We start from the raw sequence: 25346 nt of genomic DNA, 5'->3' as shown, positions 1-25346 counted from the left end.
AGTGGGGCAAAAAAAGTATTTAGTCAGCCACCAATTGTGCAAGTTCTCCCACTTAAAAATATGAGAGAGGCCTGTAATTTTCATCATAGGTACACTTCAACTATGACAGACAAAATGAGAAGAAAAAAAATCCAGAAAATCACATTGTAGGATTTTTTATTAATTTATTTGCAAATTATGGTGGAAAATAAGTATTTGGTCACCTACAAACAAGCAAGATTTCTGGCTCTCACAGAGAGCATACTCTAAAACACATGTAGGCTATTCTTCATTTTAGTTAAACATCTCAAGGTATAGTGCTGTAGGATTGTAAAAGTAGCCTATACAATTTATAATAAGATTGGCGTTTGTTTTTTTAACCGGCCAACTGAATAAACAAGAAAAGCATTCACGGTAAGATTCAGTGACTTAAGAAGAAAACGCCTATTATTAGGCTAGTCCTTTTGTAATAAGGGAGCAGCGCATCCTCGCAGTTGTAGGCTACTAGAAAAGGGATCTTATGCGTGCTTATTTGGGGAACACGTTTGCCAACCGTGCGCGCAGTGCTCTTATAAAACATTTGAAGAGCTCCATGCGCAACAGACCGTACGGAGGTGTTCTGAAATCAGCACAGCCGACGCAGCCCCTTGGCTCACTCAGGGATATTGTGGATATTATACTCCGTGGAGCATCCGTTTGGGTAGCATGACAAACGGGGCCATTCGGGACGCAGAGGATCGGGAGAAGCCCCCTCTCAGTCAAGCAGGTGGGCTATGGAGTTCAATCATTCAATGCGTGTTTATTCGGCTGTTTAGCCTATACTGTGAATTAGTGTGGGCTACTGTATTTGAATTAGGCTACTGTTTGAATTAGGCCTACTGTTTTACCATATTATGCTTTGTAAATTATGACAGTATCACATAAATAGCTTAGTTGAAAGGATTTCGTTTTGGGCAAGTAAAATGCAAGTGATTTTTGTCTGTATACATGAAGGCTATACAAGTTATATGCTTATTTAAAAACATTATTTGTACAGCTTTTTGCCATAACCTATAATCTCCAAAGTAGTTTAGTCTAATCATTAATCAAATAAAGAAATATATTACATTTATTTGCATGTTTAACTATTTTTTAAGATTTACTAGGATTTTCTGCATTGGACCTTATTCTAATTTGAGACCTGCCAATTGAAAGAACGCTGATTGATGTGTAACTCATGTACTGATGTCGATGGGAGATTTTTACATGCACTGATCGCAAATTAGAATTCGGCCCATTATGGTTATTATACTGTATAATTATCAATTTGCAAATTTGGGAAAGCTGTTTTGCAAATGTGGAGTTATTCTCTGTCTGAGGGTTTTTCATATGTGTTCTCTATACTGTCCTTTCAGTATTACAGTCCGCACAATAAATGAGCCCATAATACATCTTAAATGTAGTCATTACCATCATATGAATAATCCTTATTATTTTTGAAAATACTAAATCATGGACTGGAGCATATTTGCTCCCTCTGTGCCAGAGTTCAGTAAAAACATGTCACTTTTTTTTTTTTTTTTTTTAATCATAAATGGTCCCAGCCAACATTTCCACGTGGGGCCCATATGGGTTAATGAAGGGCTGTTCCACAGGCCCCATGAGGGAAACCCAACAGGGAGTCAGGGACCCACAACGTTTTGTTCTCAGTATCCACTTTGGCCCCACATGTGGTTTTGAAGCCCTACATGAGCGCACATAAAGCCCAACATGGCAATCACATGTGGGGCCAATGTGGATTCTGAGGACAAAACTTTGAGGGGCCCCAAGTGTTAACCCTTCTTTCATCCACCTGGGCTAAGTATACATTTTACAGGGAAATAGTATTGTGACTGAATATGCATCTGTGGGTTTAGAGCTGATGAAGAGGAGGAACAGGATGGCGATATGGCTGGTACTGGGCATGCTCTGTCTGTCCCTGGTCCTGGTCATTCTGGGGATCTACACCACCACTCGCACAGAGAGCCTCAGCATCACTGGATATGCCTCTGGAGTCATTGTAAGTACATTATCATTATCATCATCCTCATTATTATTAAAACCATCATCATCATCATCATCATCATAATCACCATTATGTTAATCTGCCATTTTAGTGAAAATGACTCACTATACATATAAATTAACTACTAACAATAACCACTTTCTGAAATATTCTCTCTTTTTGTCATAAAAAATCTACACATACCTTAAGAATAAAGAAGTTGCAATGCCAAGAAGGCAGGTCGATAGGGAAACTGTGGTTTGTGAGTCGTTGTCCACAAAACAAGATGTCTTCCAAATCATGACAATTAAAATCTCATAAATGTCATGAGAGCTGTCATCATTCATATTGTTGAACAAACCTTCATCTTATTATAGCACATGACAGACAAACAACATATATTTCAGCTGTTATTCACACCACAGTGTACACCACTGTTATTCACACCACAATAAATCTTTCCAGTAGATTTTATACACATTTGAAGACCGATCATTATTAAGTGTATAATCTCGGTTGGCCCAGAACTAAAATCTTGTGTAATTGGTCAGCTGCTCGATAAGTTATGGGTCCATACGTATTAACAAATTGGATCAAGAGATGGTAGAACGAGGTGCTCCACCTTCTCTCTTTCGGTCCAAATGTCCCCTTCCCTTCGGAAATTCAAAATATGCTAACAACTGCGAAATTGTCATTTGTCCAAATAACCAGTAACGAAAAACCCAAACACTGGAACTACTGCGGCTCGTTATCCCACACATCCCATTCCTTTCCCTACCAGTTATTTTTACGTAGAACTGTGCACAAGAGATAACTCAATTTAAGATAGAGAATATTGAATTAAAGTTTGATTCTGTTTTGTAGTGGCATCATAGAGTTGGAAAGAGAGTCCACGATTCTGTGACATCATAGTAAGCACTATTGATTCTTATCCGTTTTTTAAAGTAGTCAATTTCTTTTTCTCAACCAATAGGAAGTCCCAACCAATTGACTATTCAAAAATTGTGAAAATCTCCAAATGGCGCTGCCCATGCTAAAACAGGCTTTGTGGCAAGTGTGCCCTCTATCCACCTCTATAAATTGTGTTATTACATTGACATGGATAAGACACAGCCATGTTGTTAGCAGGTACATTTTCTATTATGTCCACGTTTTAAACCTTAGCATTTCTTCTGCTGGATCACCGCAACTCTATTCTGATTTGTGGGTAACATTAGTGGAGTGATTCAACTGCACAGCTCATTGATTCTCCCAGTTCTGTAGTAGTAGTAGTCCACCAGGGAATAATCTTTCAATAACATTCAATAACAAACAATAACATCGGTTATATGACTTTTAATAGTGCATAAAGTTCTTTACAGTAAGAGCCAACCTCTGGCATCTCTCTAACAGTGGCTGTTCTATTTGATCTCTGCAGTTGGCGTTTGGATCCTTCCTGGGTGTTCTTGGACTCTGCCTGGAGGAAAACCGAAAACAGCTGGTACATAATACTACTTCTCAATCATGTCACATTTGTACTGTCCTTCCTTCTGAATGGTCTCTCTCTATTCCCCTGCTTATCTCATCATGTTCTTGCCTGATCCATCTCTCTCTCTTGTCCTCTTGGTTATAGTTTCAGCCATGCACAGCAGAGATGGATTTGGGTAACTCCAGGCTGTGTGCAAGCTTTTTTTCCAACTGATTTAGCTGATAGTGGACCATTTGTTAAAAAATCAATGCACACCCCATGGCTGTTGCTCGCCCCTGATGCACAGTATTCACAGGGCTAATGACCAAAGGAGTAGTTTCAAAATAGGTTACTTGGGGTTGAGTTTTGGTTTCAGTGTGTTTCCATACTGCATCTTTCAGTTAATTGTCTTTTTTATCTGTCAAAGAGAGTGGGAGTGATTAAGAATATAGAGTGTGGTATCCAAGTCACAGCCACAGCCTCCGTTTGGTGTAAAAGACAGAAATATGGTCTGGCCTGTAAAACATTGAAGGAAAACCCCTAAAACCCATTGGATAATAGTATTGATCAAATCAAATCACATTTTATTTGACACATACACATGTTTAGCAGATGGTATTGCAGGTGTAGTGAAATGCTCGTGTTTCTAGCTCCAACGGTGTAGTAATATCTAACAATTCACAACAATTCACACAATACACACAACTTAAAAGTAAAAGAATGGAATTGAGGAATATATAAATATACGAGCAATGTCGGAGTGGCATGGACTAAATACAGTAGAATAGAATACAGTATATACATATGAGATGAGTAAAGCAAAAATATGTAAATATTAGTGACTAGTGTTCCATTAATAAAGTGGCCAGTGATTTCAAGTCTAAATATATGGGGCAGCAGCCTCTAAGGTGCAGGGTTACGTAACCGGGTGGAAGCCGCCTAGTGATGGCTATTTAACAATCTGATGGCCTTGAGATAGAAGCTGTTTTTCAGTCTCTCGGTCCCAGCTTTGAGGGACATGTACTGACCTCGCCTTCTGGATGACAGTGGTGTGAACAGGCAGTGGCTCGGGCGGTTGTTGTCCTTGATGATCTTTTTGGCCTTCCCGTGACATCAGGTGCTGCAGGTGTCCTGGAGGGCAGGTAGTTTGCCCCTGTGGTTGTGGGTGGTGAAGTTGCCGTAACAGGCAACAGCCCGACAGGAGGCTCTCAATTGTGCATCTGTAAAAGTTTGTGAGGGTTTTAGGTGTCATGCCAAATTTCTTCATCCTCCTGAGGTTGAAGAGGCGCTGTTGCACCTTCTTCACCACCCTCTCTGTGTGGGTGGACCATTTCAGATCGTCAGTGATGTGTACGCAGAGGAACTTGAAGCTTTCCACTTGCTCCACTGCAGTTCTGTCGATGTGGATAGGGGCGTGCTCCCTGAAGTCCACAATCAGCTCCTTTGTTTTGTCGACATTAAGTGAGATGTTATTTTCCTGGCACCACTCTCCCAGGGCCCTCACCTCCTCACTGTAGGCTGTCTCATCATTGTTGGTAATCAGGACTACTGCCTGTGTGTCGTCTGCAAACTTGATGATTGAGTTGGAGGCGTGCGTAGCCAAACAGTCATGGGTGAACAGGGAGTACAGGACGGGACTGAGCATGCACCCTTGTGGGGCCCCTGTATTAGAGGTGTTGTTTCCTACCTTCACCACCAGGGGCAGCCCGTCAGGAAGTCCAGGAACCAGTTGCACAGGTCGGGGTACAGACCCAGGGCCCTGAGCTTAATGATGAGCTTGGAGGGCACTATGGTGTTGCATGCTGAGCTATAGTCAATGAACAGCATTCTTACATAGGTATTCCTCTTGTCCAGATGGGATAGGGCAGTGTGCAGTGTGATGGTGATTGCATTGTCTGTGGATCTATTGGGGCGATAAGCAAATTGAAGTGGGTCTAGGATGTCAGGTAAGATGGAGGTGATATGATCCTTAACTAGCCTCTCAAAGCACTTCATATTGACATACGTGAGTGCCACGGGGCAATAGTCATTTAGTTCAGTTACCTTTGCTTTCTTGGGTACAGGAACAATGGTGGACATCTTGAAGCAAGTGGGGGGAAAAAAATTCTAGATCACCTGTACTCCACACACAGAGACGCATATAAAGCTCTCCCTCGCCCTCCATTTGGTAAATCCGACCACAACTCTATCCTGCCAGCCATCTAGGATGGCTAATCTGCCTGCCATCCAGGACGGCTAAGCTGCCTGCCATACAGGACCTCTACACCAGGCGGTGTCAGAGGAAGGCCCTAAAAATTGTCAAAGACCCCAGCCACCCCGGTCATAGACTGTTCTCTCTACTACTGCATGGCAAGGATCCTGGTCAGACACCATATCTACTGGTAGTCCATGGATCCAGAAGACGTGCTGCACCATGAGCTGGGCCATCTCTTTGGCAGAGGATAGTTTGGGGAGAGGAATGAAGTGGGCGGCTTTAGGAAACCAATCTATGGTAGGCCACCAAAAGCGCTGTTGCACAAAGACCAGGGTCCGACGGCAGCCCGGGTGGCAGGCAAGCCTGGATGAGTGGGCCCACTTGAGGACAGCGGAGCGGATGGCGTCAGGAACAAACATCCGGTTATCAGGCCCCCGGATGAGTCCTACAGCTAGGGAGTCCTCCATGTAGGTCTCCATCGCCTTGGTCTCTGGTCCTGACAGAGAGTACAGTCGTCCCCGGGGCGCAGTCGTGCTAGGGAGCAGGTCAATCCCGCAGTCATAAGGTCGGTACGGTGGAAGCGAAGTGGCCCGGGCCTTGTTGAACACGTCCCGGAGGTCCTGGTACTCTGCGGGAATGGCGGAGAGGTCCGGGGCGACTTCCGAGCCCACAGGAAGACATCCCGGGGCAGGTTGTGCTGACTTCAGGCAATGGGCGTGGCAGAACGGGCTCCAGTAGAAGAATCCCAATACCACGGGAATCTGAGGAGACTTAATGAGCAGGAACTGGATAGCTTCGTTGTGGTTCCCTGACACAAGTTGGTTGATGGGAGTGGTGTTGTGGGTGACACGGCCTATAGAGTGCCCGTTCAGCGCTCTAACGTCCATGGGAATGGAGCGGGGCTGAGTGGGGATGCCTAGCTCGGAAGCCAGGATAGAGTCCAAAAGGCTTTCATTGGCCCCAGGTCAGTAATCCAGATTGGTAGGGAAAAGATACAGGATGGCAGGCAGGGTCAGGGCAGGCAGGAATGGTCAAAACCGGGAAACAAGAAAACAGGAACTATAGCAAAGACATGAGCAAGGGAAAAACGCTCGTAGGCTGTTTGTCTTGTAACAGAAAAACAGAGAACACAGGTATAAATACACAGCGGACAATGGGGAAGATGGGCAACACCTGGAGGGGTGTGGAGACAATCAATCACAAAGACCGGTGAAACAGATCAGGGTGTGACACCCATGGTACTCTCTGTTCTGTTGTGTTGACTCTCCACCTCATACAGCAGGTCTAATCATTAACACGCTAGAGAAGATCTCAATGCCTGCAGTGCAGACGCTCACTCACTCACTCACTCACTCACTCACTCACTCACTCACTCACTCACTCACTCACTCACTCACTCACACTAGTTAATGTGTGAATCTTAGAAAATATTGCCAGATGGGTATTTGTTAGCTGTTCTTCTGTTATCAATACCTTTTACCACAGTTTTCTTGGAATTTAGAAAAACTGTAAACATTCGTGAGGTTGTAATATGAAGTAAAGGAGTCAGCTAATTATTCTCACCTGCTCATTTCTGTCTCTTGTTACGGTTCTTGTAATCGTATAAGAAAACAAGAGTATTTCCAATTAAAATCACAATAAATGTTGAATGAATGAAGCTGGTTGAGAGAATGCCAAGAGTTTGCATAGCTGCCATCAAGGCAAAGGGTGGCTACTTTGAAGAATCTCAAATACAAAATATATTTTGATATGTTTAACACTTCTTTGGTTACTACATGATTCCATATGTGTTGATGTCTTCACTATTAGAAAACAGTAAAAATAAAGAAAAACCCTTGATTGAGTAGGTGTTCAAAACTTTTGACAGGTAGTGTACTACAATGCCTTCAGAATGTATTTACACCCCTTGACTTTTTCCACATTTTGTTGTGTTACAGCCTGAATTTAAAATTTATTAAATTTAGATTTTTTTGTCACTAGCCAACACACATCCTCATAATGTCAAAGTGGAATTATGTTTTTAGAAATTGTTACAAATTAATGAAAACTAAAAAGCTGAAATGTCTTGAGTCAGTAAGTATTCAACCCCTTTGTTATGGCAAGTATAAATAAGTTCAGGAGTAACAATTTCCTTAACAATTCACATAATAAGTTCCATGGACTCACTCTGTGTGCAATAATATTGTTTAACATGATTTATTAATTACTACCTCATCTCTGTACCCCACACATACAATTATCTGTAAGGTCCCTTATTCGAGCAGTGAATATCAAACACAGATTCAACCACAAAGACCAGGAAGTATTTCCAATGCCTCGCAAAGAAGGGCACCTATTGGTAGATTTTTTTTTAAACACACACAAAAAAAAGATATTGAATATCCCTTTGAGCATGGTGAAGTTATTAATTACACTTTGGATGGTGTATCAATACAGTTTCCAAGAGGAACGAAACGGCTCAGGAATTTCACCATGAGATCAATGGGGACTTTAAAACAGTTACCGAGGTTATTCAAATCAATTCAAATCAGTGTTTAGTTGTAACGTGCGCCGAATACAACCGGTGTAGACCTTACAGTGAAATGCTTACTTACAGGCTCTAACCAATAGTGCAAAAAAGGTGTTAGGTGAACAATAGGCAAGTAAAAAAATAAAACAACAGTAAAAAGACAGGGTATATACAGTAGCGAGGCTATAAAAGTAGCGAGGCTACATACAGACACCGGTTAGTCAGGCTGATTGAGGTAGTATGTACATGTAGATATGGTTAAAGTGACTATGCATATATGATGAACAGAGAGTAGCAGTAGCGTAAAAGAGGGGTTGGTGGGTGGTGGGACACAATGCAGATAGCCCGATTAGCCAATGTGGGCGGGAGCACTGGTTGGTCGGCCCAATTGAGGTAGTATGTACATGAATGTATAGTTAAAGTGACTATGCATATATGATAAACTGAGAGTAGCAGCACCATAACAAGAGGGTTTGGGATGGCACATAATGCAAATAGTCCGGGTAGCCATTTGATTGCCTGTTCAGGAGTCTTATGGCTTCAGGGTAAAAACTGTCGAGAAGCCTTTTTGTCCTAGACTTGGCACTCAGGTACCGCTTGCCATGCAGTAGTAGAGAGAGCAGTCTATGACTGGGGTGGCTGGGGTCTTTGACAATTTTTAGGGCCTTCCTCTGACACCTCCTGGTGTAGAGGTCCTGGATGGCAGGCAGCTTAGCCCCAGTGATGTACTGGGCCGTACGGACTACCCTCTGTAGTGCCTTGCGGTCAGAGGCCGAGCAATTGCCGTACCAGGCAGTGATGCAACCAGTCAGGATGCTCTCGATGTTGCAGCTGTAGAACCTTTTGAGGATCTCAGGACCCATGCCAAATCTTTTTAGTTTCCTGAGGGGGAATAGGCTTTGTCATGCCCTCTTCACGACTGTCTTGGTGTGTTTGGACCATTCTAGTTTGTTGTTGATGGGGACACCGATGAACTTGAAGCTCTCAACCTGCTCCACTACAACCCCGTCGATGAGAATGGGGGTGTGCTCGGTCCTCCTTTTCCTGTAGTCCACAATCATCTCCTTAGTCTTGGTTACGTTGAGGGATAGGTTGTTATTCTGGCACCACACGGCCAGGTCTCTAACCTCCTACCTATAGGCTGTCTCGTCGTTGTCTGTGATCAGGCCTACCACTGTTGTGTTGTCTGCAAACTTAATGATGGTGTTGGAGTCGTGCCTGGCCATGCAGTCGTGGGTGAACAGGGAGTACAGGAGGGGACTGAGCATGCAGTATCCCTATATGCAAATAGACATTGTCATATATGGATCTGTGCCATTCACTTTGAACTGGACTGTGTTAACAGAATGAGTGGGGCAAAGTAGATGTGCTTGTTTTGAGATCAAAGCAAGAGCTGCATGTAGCCAGGTGTGTACATTTGTTAATATTCTTTGCTAGTAAGTGAGTTATTAGCCCAGTTATAGCTCATTTCTAGTCAGCAATGGGGGAGTGGTTGCTTCCTACAAGAGCACAAAACATGTACATTTCTAGCCATCTTTGAAAAGCAAGACAGGTAAATAGCTTTTTTCTGTATTAAAGGGGCATTGTTGTATTTTGAGACAGGCTTGAATAAGCTAAGTAGCATAATTGATCTAATTCTCTGTAATAATGGTATGGGAATAATAATTAATTACATTTTGTAAAGTGGTTTCTTGCATCAAACAACACAACATTTTCAGTCACCTCCTTGTCTGAAGGACAAGTGGATAAACAGGTTAATGTCAAGCCCTGCATATTTTTTTCAAAGTCTCATTGAATGTAGGCCTATATTGAACACCATACATTGTCTGCTACTGTAGGCTGAATGATAGAACAGCTATTTCCATGTGAAAATGTTGTGGGATGCATTTTCTCCATTGTTTTTTTATGGTAGGCCACTCTGATAGGCCTACATTATGATCAAACAGCCACTATAACTTAAAGCGTGTACAGCCTCAGTGTTCACAGTAAACGCATGCCAGAAGTTGCATTGAATTTTCTAAACTTTTTTGTTTGCGCTCAGCAGACCTGAAATTTGCTCAGTGCCGAAACATTGATTATAGTTATGCTTGTAATCGTTAAGGACTGGGGAGTTTTTCAGGATACAAAATAAACAGAATGGAGCTAAGCACAGGCAAAATCCTAGAGGAAAACCTGGTTCAGTCTGCTTTCCACCAGACACTGGGAGATGAATTCACCTTTCAGCAGGACAATAACATAAAACACAATGCCAGATCTACACTGGAGTTGCTTACCAAGAAGACAGTGAATGTTCCTGAGCGGTTACAGTTTTTACTTAAATTTACTTAAAAATATATGGCAAGATCTAACAATGGTTGTCTAGCAATGATCAAAAACCATTTTGACAGAGCTTGAAGAATTTAAAAAAGAATAATGGGCAAATATTGCACAATCCAGATGTGGAATGCTCTTATAGACTTACCCAGAAAGACTCACAGCTGTAATTGCTTCCAGAGGTGCTTCTACAAAGTATTGACCCAGGGATGTGAATACGTATGTAAATTTGATATTTCATTTTCAATAAATTTGCAAACATTTCTAAAAATATATTTTCACTTTGTGATGATGTGGTATTATGTGTAGATGGGTAAAAAAAAATACATTTAATTTGAATTCAGGGTATAACACAACAAAATACGGAATACGTCAAGCGGTATGAACACTTTCTGAAGGCACTGTGTTCAGTATATATTGAGATCTGGACGCGGACCCCTCCAGTACCTCCGCGGACAAGAACCCCTGTATTGGGGCATGTAATGGAAAACTTTAAAACATGTTTTGCAACTGTGGAAAAATGTATTTCTTATTAGGAAGTCAATGTACTGTAGTTCCTTCCTGTTTCTGGCAGTTTTCTTCAGTTTGGTGCCTACCCACTGGGCACAGATATCATTTCAAATTCTAGTTTTGAGTTACATTTCGTTGAGATGTCATCTAATGTGACTTCAACATGAAGTCCACCATGTCATTGGATTTAAGTTCAAAGTTAGGGTAAAAAAATATGAAATTCCCTTACGTTGACGACTTTTTGCAAATCCAATCAGTTTTCCACGTGGATCCAACGTCATCAGATTGAGTTCTTTGTTGAAATTAAGTGGAAACAACATTGATGCAACCAATTTTTTCCCAGTGGGTAATGAACACGTCCCAAAGCATGCTTCCCTCAGGTCCACAAACTCCCTCCCACCCCTTCCCGCATCTGTTTCTAATTGTCTGTTGGCTGCCACAGCTCCTTCATATCCTCTCTCTCTCTCTCTCTCTGTGGATATTGTGTTAACACTGGGTGACATTTAGTTGAATCTGTTCAGCTATTTTGTCTGACATAATGTCTTCAATTTATATATGCGCCCAACTGTGTTTATTGTAACAATCATTTGGTTTTCTGTCTTCATCAGATGAAATTGAAAGCTTTAAACATCCCACTGGGCACACACTGGTTGAATCAAAGTTGTTTCCACGTCATTTCAATTAAATGACCTTGAACCAACGTGGAATAGATGTTGAATTGACGTCTGTGCAAGTGGGATTGCTACAACCCACTTGGAAGGATATGCGCAGTGTACTGTCTTCCTAGTTTTGTTGTTGAACATTAGTCCTACTAGCATGTGCTCAGTCATGTGTGTATGTTACTATCTTTTTGAATAATGTATTTTTCCCTTTCTCTCTAGCTTGTGGCGGCCATCGTTTTCCTCAGTTTCGGAATCATTGCCTCCTTCCTGTGTCTGGTGGTGGATGGTGTCTTCATCGTTTTCAACATGGTGAGTCACGTTGCTGCTCCATGTGTGTCTTTCAGCTCAACGTACTGTATCACATGGTATTTAAGACAATTGTGACCGTAAATGAAAATCTAATCTAAAGCAAATGTATTTCTCATTCAGAGTGAAAATAGCAATTAGTAGGAGGAAAAAAACTAATTTGTTTCTCATTTATTCTGTCGTCAGTTTCTCTTCCCCAGTCTCTGATCTTGATGTCATGCATGAGAGAGTTCGTAAGAATAGCTATGATATTAGTGTTCATGTATGAGTGTTTCAATGTGTGTGGATGGAGATTCACCCACCCTGTCTGTAATGTTGACAGCAGATTGATGGAGCCTCACTCCCTGTGGATGAGTGTGATCATGGGAAACCTTTGGGTGAGAGAGCATCCTCTCCTCCCATTTCAATGTGTTAACCCAACCGAAAATTTCACATCAAATGTTCCATTTGCCATGCCAAATGGCACAATATACCAAAACTGTAATACTTGCAATAAACTTTAAAACACATTTAAATCTCAAAGTGGAACAATGCATAGCTACACAATGACAAGGCAATATAATATTCATGTGTACATTTCTAGGGAAATGGCAAGATGCAAAGGACCCATGGTCCAGAATTGTGCCTACACAGTATATCTGCCTGCCTGCCTGCCTGCCTGTCTGTCTGCATGCCTGTCTGTCTGTCTGTCTGCATGCCTGTCTGCATGCCTGTCTGCATGCCTGTCTGATTGTGCAGGGCATCTTTGTCTGTGTTAGTATGTAGTGGGAGGAAGGCTGGGGAACCCAGCAAGCAAGTTATTTTATTAGACCAGTGATCCCAAAGCTTCAGGTAGGAATGTTTGCCTCTCTATCAAAGCCCTATTAAAAAAATCTAAAGAAACCAAAAGTGAATTGTAAAATACAAAGCACCAATAATACCCCCAAATGAACAAGGTAGACGATACGCCATGTATTATGTATCTAAGTGAGTGTTTTCTTATGCTTTTTTTCTATGCAATGATTCATTATGTAAATTATGCAATTCTTCTGTTTTTCTCTAAACTGTGAGCAAGAAAGTAAAAGCAGACAGAAATAAGTCTTTGGGTATAGCAGACTGGTCTCATAGACTAGACGTAACATAGTAAATGGAAGTCCTTGACACCCAAATTAGTATGATATGTTCGGTTTGGTATGGTTACAGATAGGTTACTTAAAGCAAAAATGAAAGAAGGATGGTTGGTCGGGGTGGATGTGTGGGCGTATAACATGACTGTCTAGCAACCCAAAAGTTGCGTGTTCAAATTTAATCACGGACAACGTTTGCATTTTAGCTAATTAGCAACTTTGCAACTACTTACTCCTTTATAGCTACTTTGCAACTATTTAGCATATTAGCTAACCCTTCCCCTAACCATATCCCTTTTAGCTTAACCTTCCACTAACCCTTAACCCTAATCTTAACCCTTCAACCTAACTCCTAACCTTAACCTTAACACCTAATCCCTAGAGCTAGCTAACGTTAGTGTTAGCCACCTAGCTAACGTTAGCCACAACAAATTGGAATTCGTAACATATATTCGTAACATATTGTACGTTTTGTAATTCGTAACATATCATAAGAATTGGAATCCGTAAAATATCATACGAAATGAATGATGGACATCCACAAATTAATATACAGTCAATTCAGAAAGTATTCAGACCCCTTGACTTTTTCCACATTTTGTTACGTTACAGCATTATTCTAAAATGAATTTAAAAAATCCTCATCAATCTACACATGATACCCCATAATGACATAGAAAAAACAATTGTATTTTAAATTTAGCAAATGTATTAAAAATAAATAACATTAATACCTTCTTTACATAAGTATTCAGACCCTTTGCTATGAGACTCGACATTGATCTCAGGTGCATACTTTTTCCATTGATCATCCTTGAGATGTTTCTACAACTTGATTGGAGTCCACTTGTGGTAAATTCAATTGGTTGGACATGATTTGGAAAGGCACACAGCTGTCTATATATGGTCCCAGTTGACAGTGCATGTCAGAGCAAAAACCTAACCACGGGGTTGAAAGAATTGTCCGTAGAGCTCCGAGACAGGATTGTGTCAAGGCACAGATCTGGGTCAAGGGTACCAAAACAATTCTCCAGCATTGAAGGTCCCCAAGAACAGAGTGGCCTCCATCATTCTTAAAAGGAAGAAGATTGGAATCACCAAGAGTCTTCCTTGAGCTGGCCGCCCGGCCAAACTGAGTAATCAGGGGAGAAGGGCCTTGGTGAGGGAGGTGACCAAGAACCCGATGCTCCACAGAGCTCCAGTTCCTCTGTGGAGATGGGAGAACCTTCCAGAAGGTCAACCATCTCTGCAGCTCTCCACCAATCAGGCCTGTATGGTACAGTGGCCAGACGGAAGCCACACCTCTTTAAAAGGCACATGACAGCCCACTTGCAGTTTGCCAAAAGGCACCTAAAGACTCTCAGACCATGAGAAACAAGGTTCTCTGGTCTGATGAAACCAAGATTAAACTCTTTGGCCTGAATGCCAAGCGCCACGTCTGGAGGAAACCTGGCACCATCCCTACAGTGAAGCATGGTGGTGGCAGCATCATGCTGTGGGGATGTTTTTCAGCAGCAGGGACTGGGAGACTAGTGTTAAGATGGTGCTGGAGAAGAAGGCTGACGTTTTACGTGTTCCTATCCAATTGTGTCGTTTTAACTTATTCACGTTTTAACTTATTTTGTACATAATATTGCTGCTACCATCACTTATGATCGAAAATAACTTCTGGACATCAGAACTGCGATTCCTCACCACGAACTGGCAGAATATTATTTTCCTTTAACGAGTCCGACGAGCCCGACGTGAATGACATACTGCTTTCAAAGGGAACAGGCCCAGATCCCCGTCATTTGCGTGAAGAGAAGGCAGAGAAAAAGAGGCCTTCTGAGAATGTGGGCGATCTAATAAATCCCCGCTGCCTTCCATTCTGCAAGCAAACGTGCAATCTTTGGAAAACAAAATCGATGACCTACGTGGAAGATTAAATTACCAACGGGACATTCAAAATTGTAATATCTTATTCTTCACGAAGTCATGGCTGAACGACGACATTATCAACATACAGCTGGCTGGTTATACGCTGTATCGGCAGGATAGAACAGCGGCGTCTGGTAAGACAAGGGGCGGCGGACTATGTATTTTTGTAAATAACAGCTGGTGCACGATATCTAAGGAAGTCTCAAGGTTTTGCTCACCTGAGGTAGAGTATCTCATGATAAGCTGTATACCACACTATCTACCTGGAGAGTTTTCATCTGTATTTTTCATAGCTGTCTACATACCACCACAGACTGAGGCTGGCACTAAGACCGCACTCAGTGAGCTGTATTCCACCATAAGCAAACAGGAAAACGCTCACCCAGAGGCGGCACTCCTAGTGGCCTGGGACTTTAATGCAGGGAAACTTAAATCCGTTTTACCAAATTTCTATCAGCATGTTAAATGTGTAACCAGAGGGAAAAAAACTCTAGACCACCTTTACTCCACACACAGATATGCATACAAAGCTCTCCCTCGCCCTCCATTTGGCAAATCTGACCATAATTCTATCATCCTGATTCCTGCTTACAAGCAAAAATTAAAGCAGGAAGCACCAGTGACTCGATCAATAAAAAAGTGGTCAGATGAAGCAGATGCTAAGCTACAGGACAGAGCATGCACTGACAACCTGGCAAGTGTCTTCACTGACATTTTCAACCTCTCCCTGTCCGAGTCTGTAATACCAACATGTTTCAAGCAGACCACCATAGTCCCTGTGCCCAAGAACACTAAGGGAACCTGTCTAAATGACTACCAACCCATAGCACTCACGTCTGTAGCCATGAAGTGCTTTGAAAGGCTGGTCATGGCTCACATCAACACTATTATCACAGAAACCCTAGACCCACTCCAATTTGCAACAGAGCCACAGATGATGCAATCCCTATTGCACTCCACACTGCCCTTTCCCACATGGACAAAAGGAACACCTATGTGAGAATGCTATTCATTGAATACAGCTCAGCGTTCAACACCATAGTGCCCTCAAAGCTCATCACTAAGCGAAGAACCCTGGGATTAAACACCTCCCCCTTCATGGCTACCCAGACTATTTGCATTGCCCCCCTCCTTTTACACCGCTGCTACTCTGTTGTTATCATCTATACATAGTCACTTTAATAACTCTACCTACATGTACATATTACCTCAATTACCTCAACTAACCGGTGCCCCCGCACATGGACTCTGTACCGGTGCCCCCCTGTATATAGTCTCACTATTGTTATTTTAATGCTGCTCTTTAATTACTTGTTACTTTTATTTCTTCTTCTTATTATTATTATTATTTTTTTTAACTGCATTGTTTGTTAGGGGCTTGTAAGTAAGCATTCCACTGTTGTATTTGGCGCATGTGACTAATACAATTTAATTTGATTTGGGTCAGGTTTGAGGGAAAGATGAACAGAGCAAAGTATAGAGAGATCCTTGATGAAAACCTGCTCCAGAGTGCACAGGACCTCAGACTGGGGCGAGGGTTTACCTTCCAATAGGACAATGACCCAAAGCACACAGCCAAGACAATGCAGGAGTGGCTTCGAGACAAGTAACTGAATGTCTTTGAGTGGCCCAGCCAGAGCCCGGACTTGAACCCTGACCCGGACCTGAAAATAGCTGTGCAGCAATGCTCCCCATCCAACCTGACAGAGCTTGAGGATCTGCAGAGAAAAATGTGAGAAACTCCCCAAATACAGATGTGCCAGGCTTTCAGCATAATACACAAGAAGACTCGAGGCTGTAATCGCTGCCAAAAGTGCTTCAAAGTACTGAGTAAAGAGTCTGAATACTTATGTAAATGTGATAAAGTTTTTTATTTGTAATACATTTGCAAAACATTTCGAAAAACCTGTTTTTCCTTGTCATTATGGGGTATTGTCTGTAGATTGATGAGAGAGAGAAAAAAACAATTTAATACATTTTAGGGTAAGGCTGTAGTGTAAAACAAAATGTGGAAAAGGTGAAGGGGTCTGAATACTTTCCAAATACACTGTATACCATACGAAACGTAACACATCATACTAAAAGCAGTCTCTTGGATTTACGTACAGAATAATATGAAATGCTATGAGACCACTTTGGGAATAGGGACACTAGACTCCACTGGTTGTCTGTTTCCCAATAAGTCTTGATCTGTAAGCAACCCCCACACCACTCGTTTGACATTTATTTGTATTTTTGATTCCAAGTAGGATTTGACCCCTGGAAGGGATTAGTATTAAAGTGAAAAAGAAGGATCGACATTTAAACGTTTAGCCTTTCCTCATACTGTCAATATTACTAGGCCATAGTTCTGTTCACAATTATCAACTGGCCAAATCAAGTCCATACAGTCATCTGGCTTAGATGTCTGTCTCTAGGTTCTATCAATGCTTATGCTTAGATTTTGTCACAGAAACATTCCAATGCACTGTACAGATGTAGGATCTTAATTTGAGCAAGTTTGCTAAAGCAGGAAGATAATCCTGCAGCAACAGGAAATGTAAATTATTTTGTAGATTATAATTAATCAACATTTTTGTAGGGGTTGATAAATGTTTCATAAGTGAAAATCAAGTCTGAAATTTCAAAGTGGAAATTACAAACCTCAGAAGCCTTTTTAAAACCCCAAATACACTACAAGTTTTACATTTCTTGCATTGCAGGAAAGTTCTTCTACAACAGGGTGATCAAATTAAGATCCTACATTTTTATGTATTCGGTACTTACAGATGTCAACTTGACTAGTTCCAACGTGTCCAACTTGTTGCTATAAATACTTATCTTGTAACGGCTTTCATTGGTGGAAGGAGAGGAGGACCAAAATGCAGCATGGTACGTATCCATAATAACTTTTAATGAGAATGAATACAAAATACAAAAAGAACAAGAGAATCAAAATGAAAACCGAAACAGTCCCGAATGGTGAAAACACTAAAACGGAAAACAACTACCCACAACCCATAGTGGGAAAACAGGCTACCTAAGTATGATTCTCAATCAGAGACAACGATCGACACCTGCCTCTGATTGAGAACCATACTAGGCCAAACACATAGAAATATAACGTATTGAACAAAACATAGAAAAACAACAGAATGCCCACCCCAACTCACGCCCTGACCAAACTAAAATAAAGACATAAAAAAGGAACTAAGGTCAGAATGTGACATATCTACAGTATGTGTTGAACGGCATAGTACATAACTACTATCTGTTTACGACGCCTTAGCAAAACCCCTTCTGCTTTTAACATATACAGTACCAGTCAAAAGTCTGGACGCACCTACTCATTCCAAGGTTTGTCTTTATTTTTTACTATTTTCTACATTGTAGAATAATAGTGAAGACATCAAAACTATGAAATAACACATATTGAATCATGTAGTAACCAAAAAAGTGTTAAACACAGCTTTGCACACTCTTGGCATTCTCTCAACCAGCTTCATGAGGAATGTTTTTCCAACAGTCTTGAAGGAGTTCCCACATATGCTGAGCACTTGTTGGCTGCTTTTTCTTCACTCTAAGGTCCAGCTCATCCCAAACCATCTCAATTGGGTTGTGGTTGGGTGATTGTGGAGGCCAGGTCATCTGATGCAGCATGGACTCTACAAGATGTCGAAAGCGTTCCACAGGGATGCTGGCCCATGTTGACTCCAAAGCTTCCCACAGTTGTATCAAGTTGGCTGGACGTTCTTTGGGTGGTAGACCATTCTTGATACACACGGGAAACTGTAGAGTGTGGAAAACCCCAGCAGCGTTACAGTTCTTGACACACTCAAACCGGGGCGCCTGGCACCTACCACCATACACCTTTCAAAGGCACTTAAATGTTTAGTCTTGCCCATTCACCCTCTGAATGGCAGAATATACACAATCCATGTCTCAATTGTCTCAAGGCTTAAAAACCTCTTTAACCAGTCTCCTCCCCTTCATCTACGCCACATATGTCAGAGTCAAGGCCCGCGGGCCACATCCGGCCCGCGAGAAGGTTTTTTACGGCCCCTGGGATGATCTTGATTTATTATTAGAACCGGCCCGCAGACCGCAGCAAGCCGGCAGCCCGCAGATCTTTTACACGCACCAATACTACATTTCCCACAATGCAACGGTGACGCACCGAGCAGTAGGCTGCTTCATTTCAATATTTATTGGCACAGCAGTCGTCAGCATCACAGTAAAATTAACTTTCAGATACCCATCAAAAATGGCAAAACGGAAGGTGGACACTGAGAACCGGGGGTTTCAAACAAGGTGGGAGTCGGAGTATATGTTCACGGAGGTAGCTGGAAAACCTGTGTGTCTTCTGTGTGGAGAAAGTGTGGCGGTACTGAAAGAGTATAATCTGAGACGACATTATGAAACGAAACACGCGGACAAAAACAAGAATATGGACATGGAACAAAGGCTACAAAAGGCAGAGGAATTAAAACGAGGCCTCAAATCTCGACAGGCTCTGTTCAAAAAAGCCAAATCACAAGGCCAGGCTGCTGTCAAGGCCAGTTTTATTTTGGCAGAAGAGATCGCTAAATCAGCCCGGCCATTTACGGAGGGGGATTTCATCAAAAACTGCATGATTAAAGTTTGTGACGAAGTTTGCCCAGAAAAAAGGCAACTCTTTTTAAATGTGAGTCTGAGCAGAAACACCATTGCCGAGAGAGTAGACCAGTTGTCCATCAATCTAAAAGAGCAGCTTGTGAAAAAGGGAAAAGATTTCATTGCATATTCCTTGGCTGTGGATGAGAGCACCGACATTTCTGACATTGCCCAGTTGTCAATTTTCATCCGCGGAGTGGACTCCAGCCTAAGCGTGACAGAGGAGTTTTTGGCTTTACGTCCTATGCATGGCACAACTACGGGGCATGATTTGTATGAAGAGGTGTCAAGATGTGTAAATGAGATGGAGCTGCCTTGGGAAAAACTCGTGGGTTTGACAACCGACGGAGCACCTGCGATGTGTGGACACAGGAGCGGACTGGTGGCGAAGATACGGGAAAAGATGCAAGAGGAAAACGCGACAGGTGAGCTGACAGCTTATCATTGTATCATACACCAGGAAGCGTTGTGCGGTAAAGCCTTGAAAATGGAGCATGTAATGAGCATCATCACGCGCACAGTTAACTTTATCAGAGCCAAAGGTTTGAATCACCGCCAGTTCAAGGCATTTCTGACGGAGTTAGAAACGGAGCATGGTGATTTGCCTTATCACACAGAGGTGCGATGGCTAAGCCAGGGAAAGGTGCTTCAAAGATGTTTCGAGCTTCGTGAGGAGATTTGTCTGTTCTTGGACAGCAAAGGGAAAGACACAACACAACTCCGAGACTAAATGTTTCTGTGTGAAATGGCTTTTCTGTGTGACATTACGAGTCATCTGAATGCAATGAACTTGCAGCTGCAGGGTCGGGATCATGTCATCTCTGATATGTACAGTACAGTGAAGGCATTTAAAACCAAACTGACTCTGTGGGAGACGCAGATGCGGAAAGAAAATTTGAGCCACTTTCCCAGCTGCCAGACCATGAAAGAGAAGCTCTCTACCAGTGCGTTCCCGAGCGCACAGTTGGCTGATAAAATAGGTATGCTTGCCGCTGACTTTCGACGCCGATTTGCTGACTTTGAAGCACAAAAAAGCAGGTTGGAACTGCTCGGTAACCCATTTGCTGTTGACGTGGAAAGCTCACCACCAAACCTCCAAATGGAGTTGATTGACCTCCAATGCAATGATGCACTGAGGGCAAAATATGCGGCAGTGGGTGCTGCGGAGTTCGCCCGTTTCCTCCCCGACACAATGCCCCAGCTGCGCATCCAGGCTGCTCAAACGTTGTCTATGTTTGGCAGCACATACCTGTGTGAACAACTGTTTTCTTTGATGAACCTGAACAAAACATCACACAGAAGTCGACTTACTGCTGAACACCTCCACTCAATTCTGAGGATTTCCTCAGCTCAGAGCCTTACCCCGAACATTGATGAACTTGTGGAAAAGATGGGACACCACCAAGTATCACCCTCAACCTCAAACAAGTGAACATTACTGTGCAATCACATATTTAGAGTTTTTACTCAGTTCAAGTTTAAAAGTTAAAGTTTAATATTTGTTTTCACTGCATGTTACTTCTCCTTAAACAAAGTGTTGTTTTTGATTAATAGATTTTTGCACTTTATTTTATTGTATTTCAATCCAATTATATTTTAAAAATATTTCAGTTGAGTGGATGATAGAAAATTGCTATTATTGTTTTTTTCTTTGAAGTAAATTTAGCCCACTTTTGCTAAAATAGAAAATATAGGCTACTGATGGTGCCTTGAATACCGGTTTCTTTCATTTAATGTTCATGTTATGGGGATTTTTATATAAAGGAAATTTGTCTTTTGTGTCTGTTGAAAATTAAAGATTACTGACAGAGCCATAAGAAAATATTGCTTTATTTATCTGATCATATTGGAATATATTTGTTAGGTTTTCAGTAGGTTCAATTAGGTTCACTAGACTATATGCGTCATTTAAAAAATTTTCAATGAACATTCGAACAGTCCGGCCCTCGGCTTGTAGCTAAATTTTTTATTTGGCCCTCCGTCCATTTGACTTTGACACCCCTGATCTACGCTGATTGAAGTGGATTTAACAGGTGGCATCAATAAGAGGCCATAGCTTTCACCTGGATTCACATGGTCAGCCTATGTCATGGAAAGAGCAGGTGTTCCTAAAGTTTTGTACACTCACTGTATATATATTTTATATCCGTCTTCTGTTTTATTGGAGAACTTTACAATGCCAGAACGATATGGAGTGTAATTGGTAATGCTATTCAAAAGGTGTGTGCTGGAAATGGATGGAGTCATTGCAGCTGTCTTTAAACTATACAACTGCTGTCTATTCAATTCTCTCATGCATTAAGATATCATGTCTCTCTGTCTCTTTCTCTCTCCCTTCCCACACCAGGATATCCGTCCTCTGAAAGCAGGAAGATGCCAGTTTTACACGAGTGGAAACAGCTACATCTATGAGAATTACTATGCCTCTGTAAGTACAACTGCACTCATAGCAATATGACTTACTGTGTCAGCTATACCGTCCAATTCAGAAAATACGTGTGGTACATACTGTCTGGCAGGGGAAATCACCTTTGACTAATCTCTGCTTGTACTGTACCTGTCACTCAATACTGTTGATTAGAGTGTATGCCTCCTCTTGCAGGTGCCATGCCAGGGTCTCACGGAGTCATGTAAGATGAAGGTACGCAGTGGGACCTGCTACTGCTGCGACCTTTATGACTGTGCCAAGTGAGTCAAAGATACACCAACGTTAAAAGGTCCATCATGTAGCTTCGTGTACTACCCAACAATTTCTGATTGAAATGTTATAGATCTGTCATTCTTATTAGACGCAAGCCTGATAAGCGGTACATCCAACCAATAATAAAAACGCAGTGCTAAAATAATTTTATATACAGTATGTGTGGTAACTCACCCCTCACATCAGCAATGTGTTGCTCCCACCCACTTGTGTGACACTTGGAAGGCATTTGGTGTCAGAATGTTCTTCACACATTAGCTATCACAATGATAAGGTGTGGAGTGATTGTGACCTATTTAAGCTGAAGTAGGCTCAAACTAGCGCAGAGTTTGTCCTAGCCAGGTCACATGGTGTACAGACCAACTCATCTCACTTCCCATCATTCGCTGCGCCTTCACACCACGCTGCTCATTGGTAAGCAAATGCTCCTGCCACCTGTCTTTTCTTGACCGGTGTTTTGGCCCACTGCCCCACAATTTACTGCTTGCTTCTACAGAACCAAGTTGGTCATCTGCCGCTCGTATAGTGTATGTATAAATAGTGAGCAAGTCCTCCGTTTCTCTCTGTTTGCCATACTGGTGTGTGACTCAGGTTTGTGTTGCTTGTGCATTTTCCATTTCACAGCCTGTGCTTGTTTCAGGAGGCAGGGTGCAAACCCACTGTAGCTAATAACAAACTTTTAGTAAATTTCTGTCAAGAAGAGAGACATGTTAGCCTACCTATCTTAGCTAGTCTGTAGTTTCAAATGGAGGTCGCTAACGAACGGTTTCAACGGTTTTATTTTTCTCTATTCTGGGACAATGTGGGCTGTCCGGACTTTCAATGTAGCAGAGGACTACAGAGGCGATGTGTCTACTCTTAGCAAACAAGTAGAGAACTTACTCAGGCTACCGGGGAATCCACGTCCGCCTACTTTCTCCTCTACTCCAGTAACTGGACGCTGCTCTGGCCTGGTGGGAGTGTTGCCACCGTGTCGTCTATCCAATTTAATTAGTAGGATGCCTCTAGATGACTTAGTGGATGTTCCTATTCTTGACCCTGCCAACCAACCATGGAGGCACGTCACTCGCCGTGGAAGTCCCACAAGGAAGCCACTGTTAGCGTCACCTATGCTATTAATAGTTTTATATCTAGCTATCTTTTTGCTAGATGTGCTCATACCCATATGGGTATTGCCAATAGTTATTTTGTGCATATTTACCTGAATTCCACTATTAGCTCCACAACTTTAAATCCAATCAAGAAGCCTTTTGTGGCTAGCTCATCCAGTTCTATTGACTCTTGTGTCAACATGAATCCTCCAGCTGTTTTCAAATCTGACAGAGGGCTTGGACTGTTACATATAAATATGTGAAGCCTGATGTCTAAACTGGACTTTCTAGGTGTCTGGGTGCATGACACTAGCCCTGATCTCAGAAACCTAATAATTTGATTATGGATAAGGATGTTGCCATTGCGGGCTACAGCATTTTCAGATGTAATAGACCAAAAAAGGGAGAGGGCTGGCTATTTTTGTAAGATCTTTTCTTATGGCATCATGCTCTCTTAGCATTTCTGTCCCCAAAAAATGTGAGCTACTGGTTATAAAAGTGTCCATAAGCCCAAAATATATATATTCATTGATGCAGTCTACCGCTACCCCAGCCACAACCAGATAGGGTTATAAATAATCTGAAATGATTTATAACCCTATCTGGTTATTTTAGGAGATCTAAATCTTGATTGGCGTACACATGCCTCAGATCAGTTTAAGAATATCTGTCTTTTTTATTTATTTTTATCCCATTTTCTCCCAATTTTCGTGGTATCCAATCGCTAGTAATTACTACCTTGTCTCATCGCTACAACTCCCGTACGGGCTCGGGAGAGACGAAGGTCGAAAGCCATGCGTCCTCCGAAGCACAACCCAACCAGCCGTACTGCTTCTTAACACAGCGCGCCTCCAAGCCGGAAGCCAGCCGCACCAATGTGTCGGAGGAAACACCGTGTACCTGGCCCCCTTGGCTGGCGCGCACTGCGCCCGGCTCGCCACAGGAGTCGCTGGAGCGCGATGAGACAAGGATATCCCTACCGGCCAAACCCTCCCTACCCCGGACGACGCTATGCCAATTGTGCGTCGCCCCACGGACCTCCCGGTCGCGGCCGGCTGCGACAGAGCCTGGGCGCGAACCCAGAGACTCTGGTGGCGCAGTTAGCACTGCGATGCAGTGCCCTAGACCACTGCGCCACCCAGGAGGCCCTAAGAATATCTGTCTTGAGTTCAACTTGACTCAGCTGATAATGAAACCCACTCGGATAAATGTTAAAAACCTTGATTGACCTTATTCTGACTTACCATCCCCATAAATATTTGGTTAGTGGTGTTTTTGCTAATTATATCAGTGACCACTGCCCTATTGCTTGCATTACAAACACCAAATCGAAAAACTCTGACCATAGTATAATTGTGGTGCTCGTTCATGATCTATATTATTCAGATCTTAAATAATTATTCTACTATCTGCATACCAGATCCTATTATGGTACTTGAATTTTCCTCAAGCATTTTTATCTCTGGCTTATAAACAAGACCCTTTCAAACGACTTTGAGTAAAAAAACAACAACTAACCCATGGTACTCTCCTGTACTTGCAGACCTCTTGATAAGAAATCAAGCCTGGGCCAAGGCTAGACAAACTGTCTCATTAGCTGATTGTCAGCTATTTAGGCAATTGAGAAATAGGTGCACTACCTCGGTTAAACAGGCCAAATCAAACTACTTCCTTAGCGCTATGACAGACTGTTAGTGATCCCTCTAATTCCTCTACTTCCCCGCCTAAGCAAGTAGTTTTAGACTCCTGCAAAAATGACAGAAAAATCAGCATTTTATCTCAGCTGCTTCCCTATTTAAAAGAAATGGTGGTCATTTTTTATTTAACTTTAGTATCAGGACATTTTGCAAAAGTGTGGAAAGCAGCTTTTGTGCTACCTCTCCATAAGGGCGGAGATAGTAGTGATCTTCATAATTATCGACCCATTTCCAGGCTCCCTTGTCTACTAGAATC

General features: G+C 42.3%; 1 protein-coding gene across 1 annotated transcript in view; it reads left to right on the top strand.

Moving 5' to 3' along the window:
• Positions 1-219: 219 nt before the first annotated feature.
• Positions 220-25346, top strand: part of LOC129832202 (transmembrane protein 255B-like) — a 38033-nt gene continuing 12906 nt past the window's right edge. The window contains exons 1-6 of the mRNA XM_055896084.1: positions 220-745; positions 1875-2017; positions 3420-3482; positions 11857-11946; positions 21949-22029; positions 22204-22289. Of these exons, the coding sequence (XP_055752059.1) occupies positions 685-745; positions 1875-2017; positions 3420-3482; positions 11857-11946; positions 21949-22029; positions 22204-22289 (524 nt within the window). The 5' untranslated portion in view covers positions 220-684. The remainder of the gene's footprint in view (positions 746-1874; positions 2018-3419; positions 3483-11856; positions 11947-21948; positions 22030-22203; positions 22290-25346) is intronic.

The sequence above is a fragment of the Salvelinus fontinalis genome, chromosome 33 (assembly GCF_029448725.1).
Source record: "Salvelinus fontinalis isolate EN_2023a chromosome 33, ASM2944872v1, whole genome shotgun sequence".
Lineage (NCBI taxonomy): Eukaryota > Metazoa > Chordata > Actinopteri > Salmoniformes > Salmonidae > Salvelinus > Salvelinus fontinalis.
This window is presented reverse-complemented; position numbering and strand designations above follow the sequence as displayed.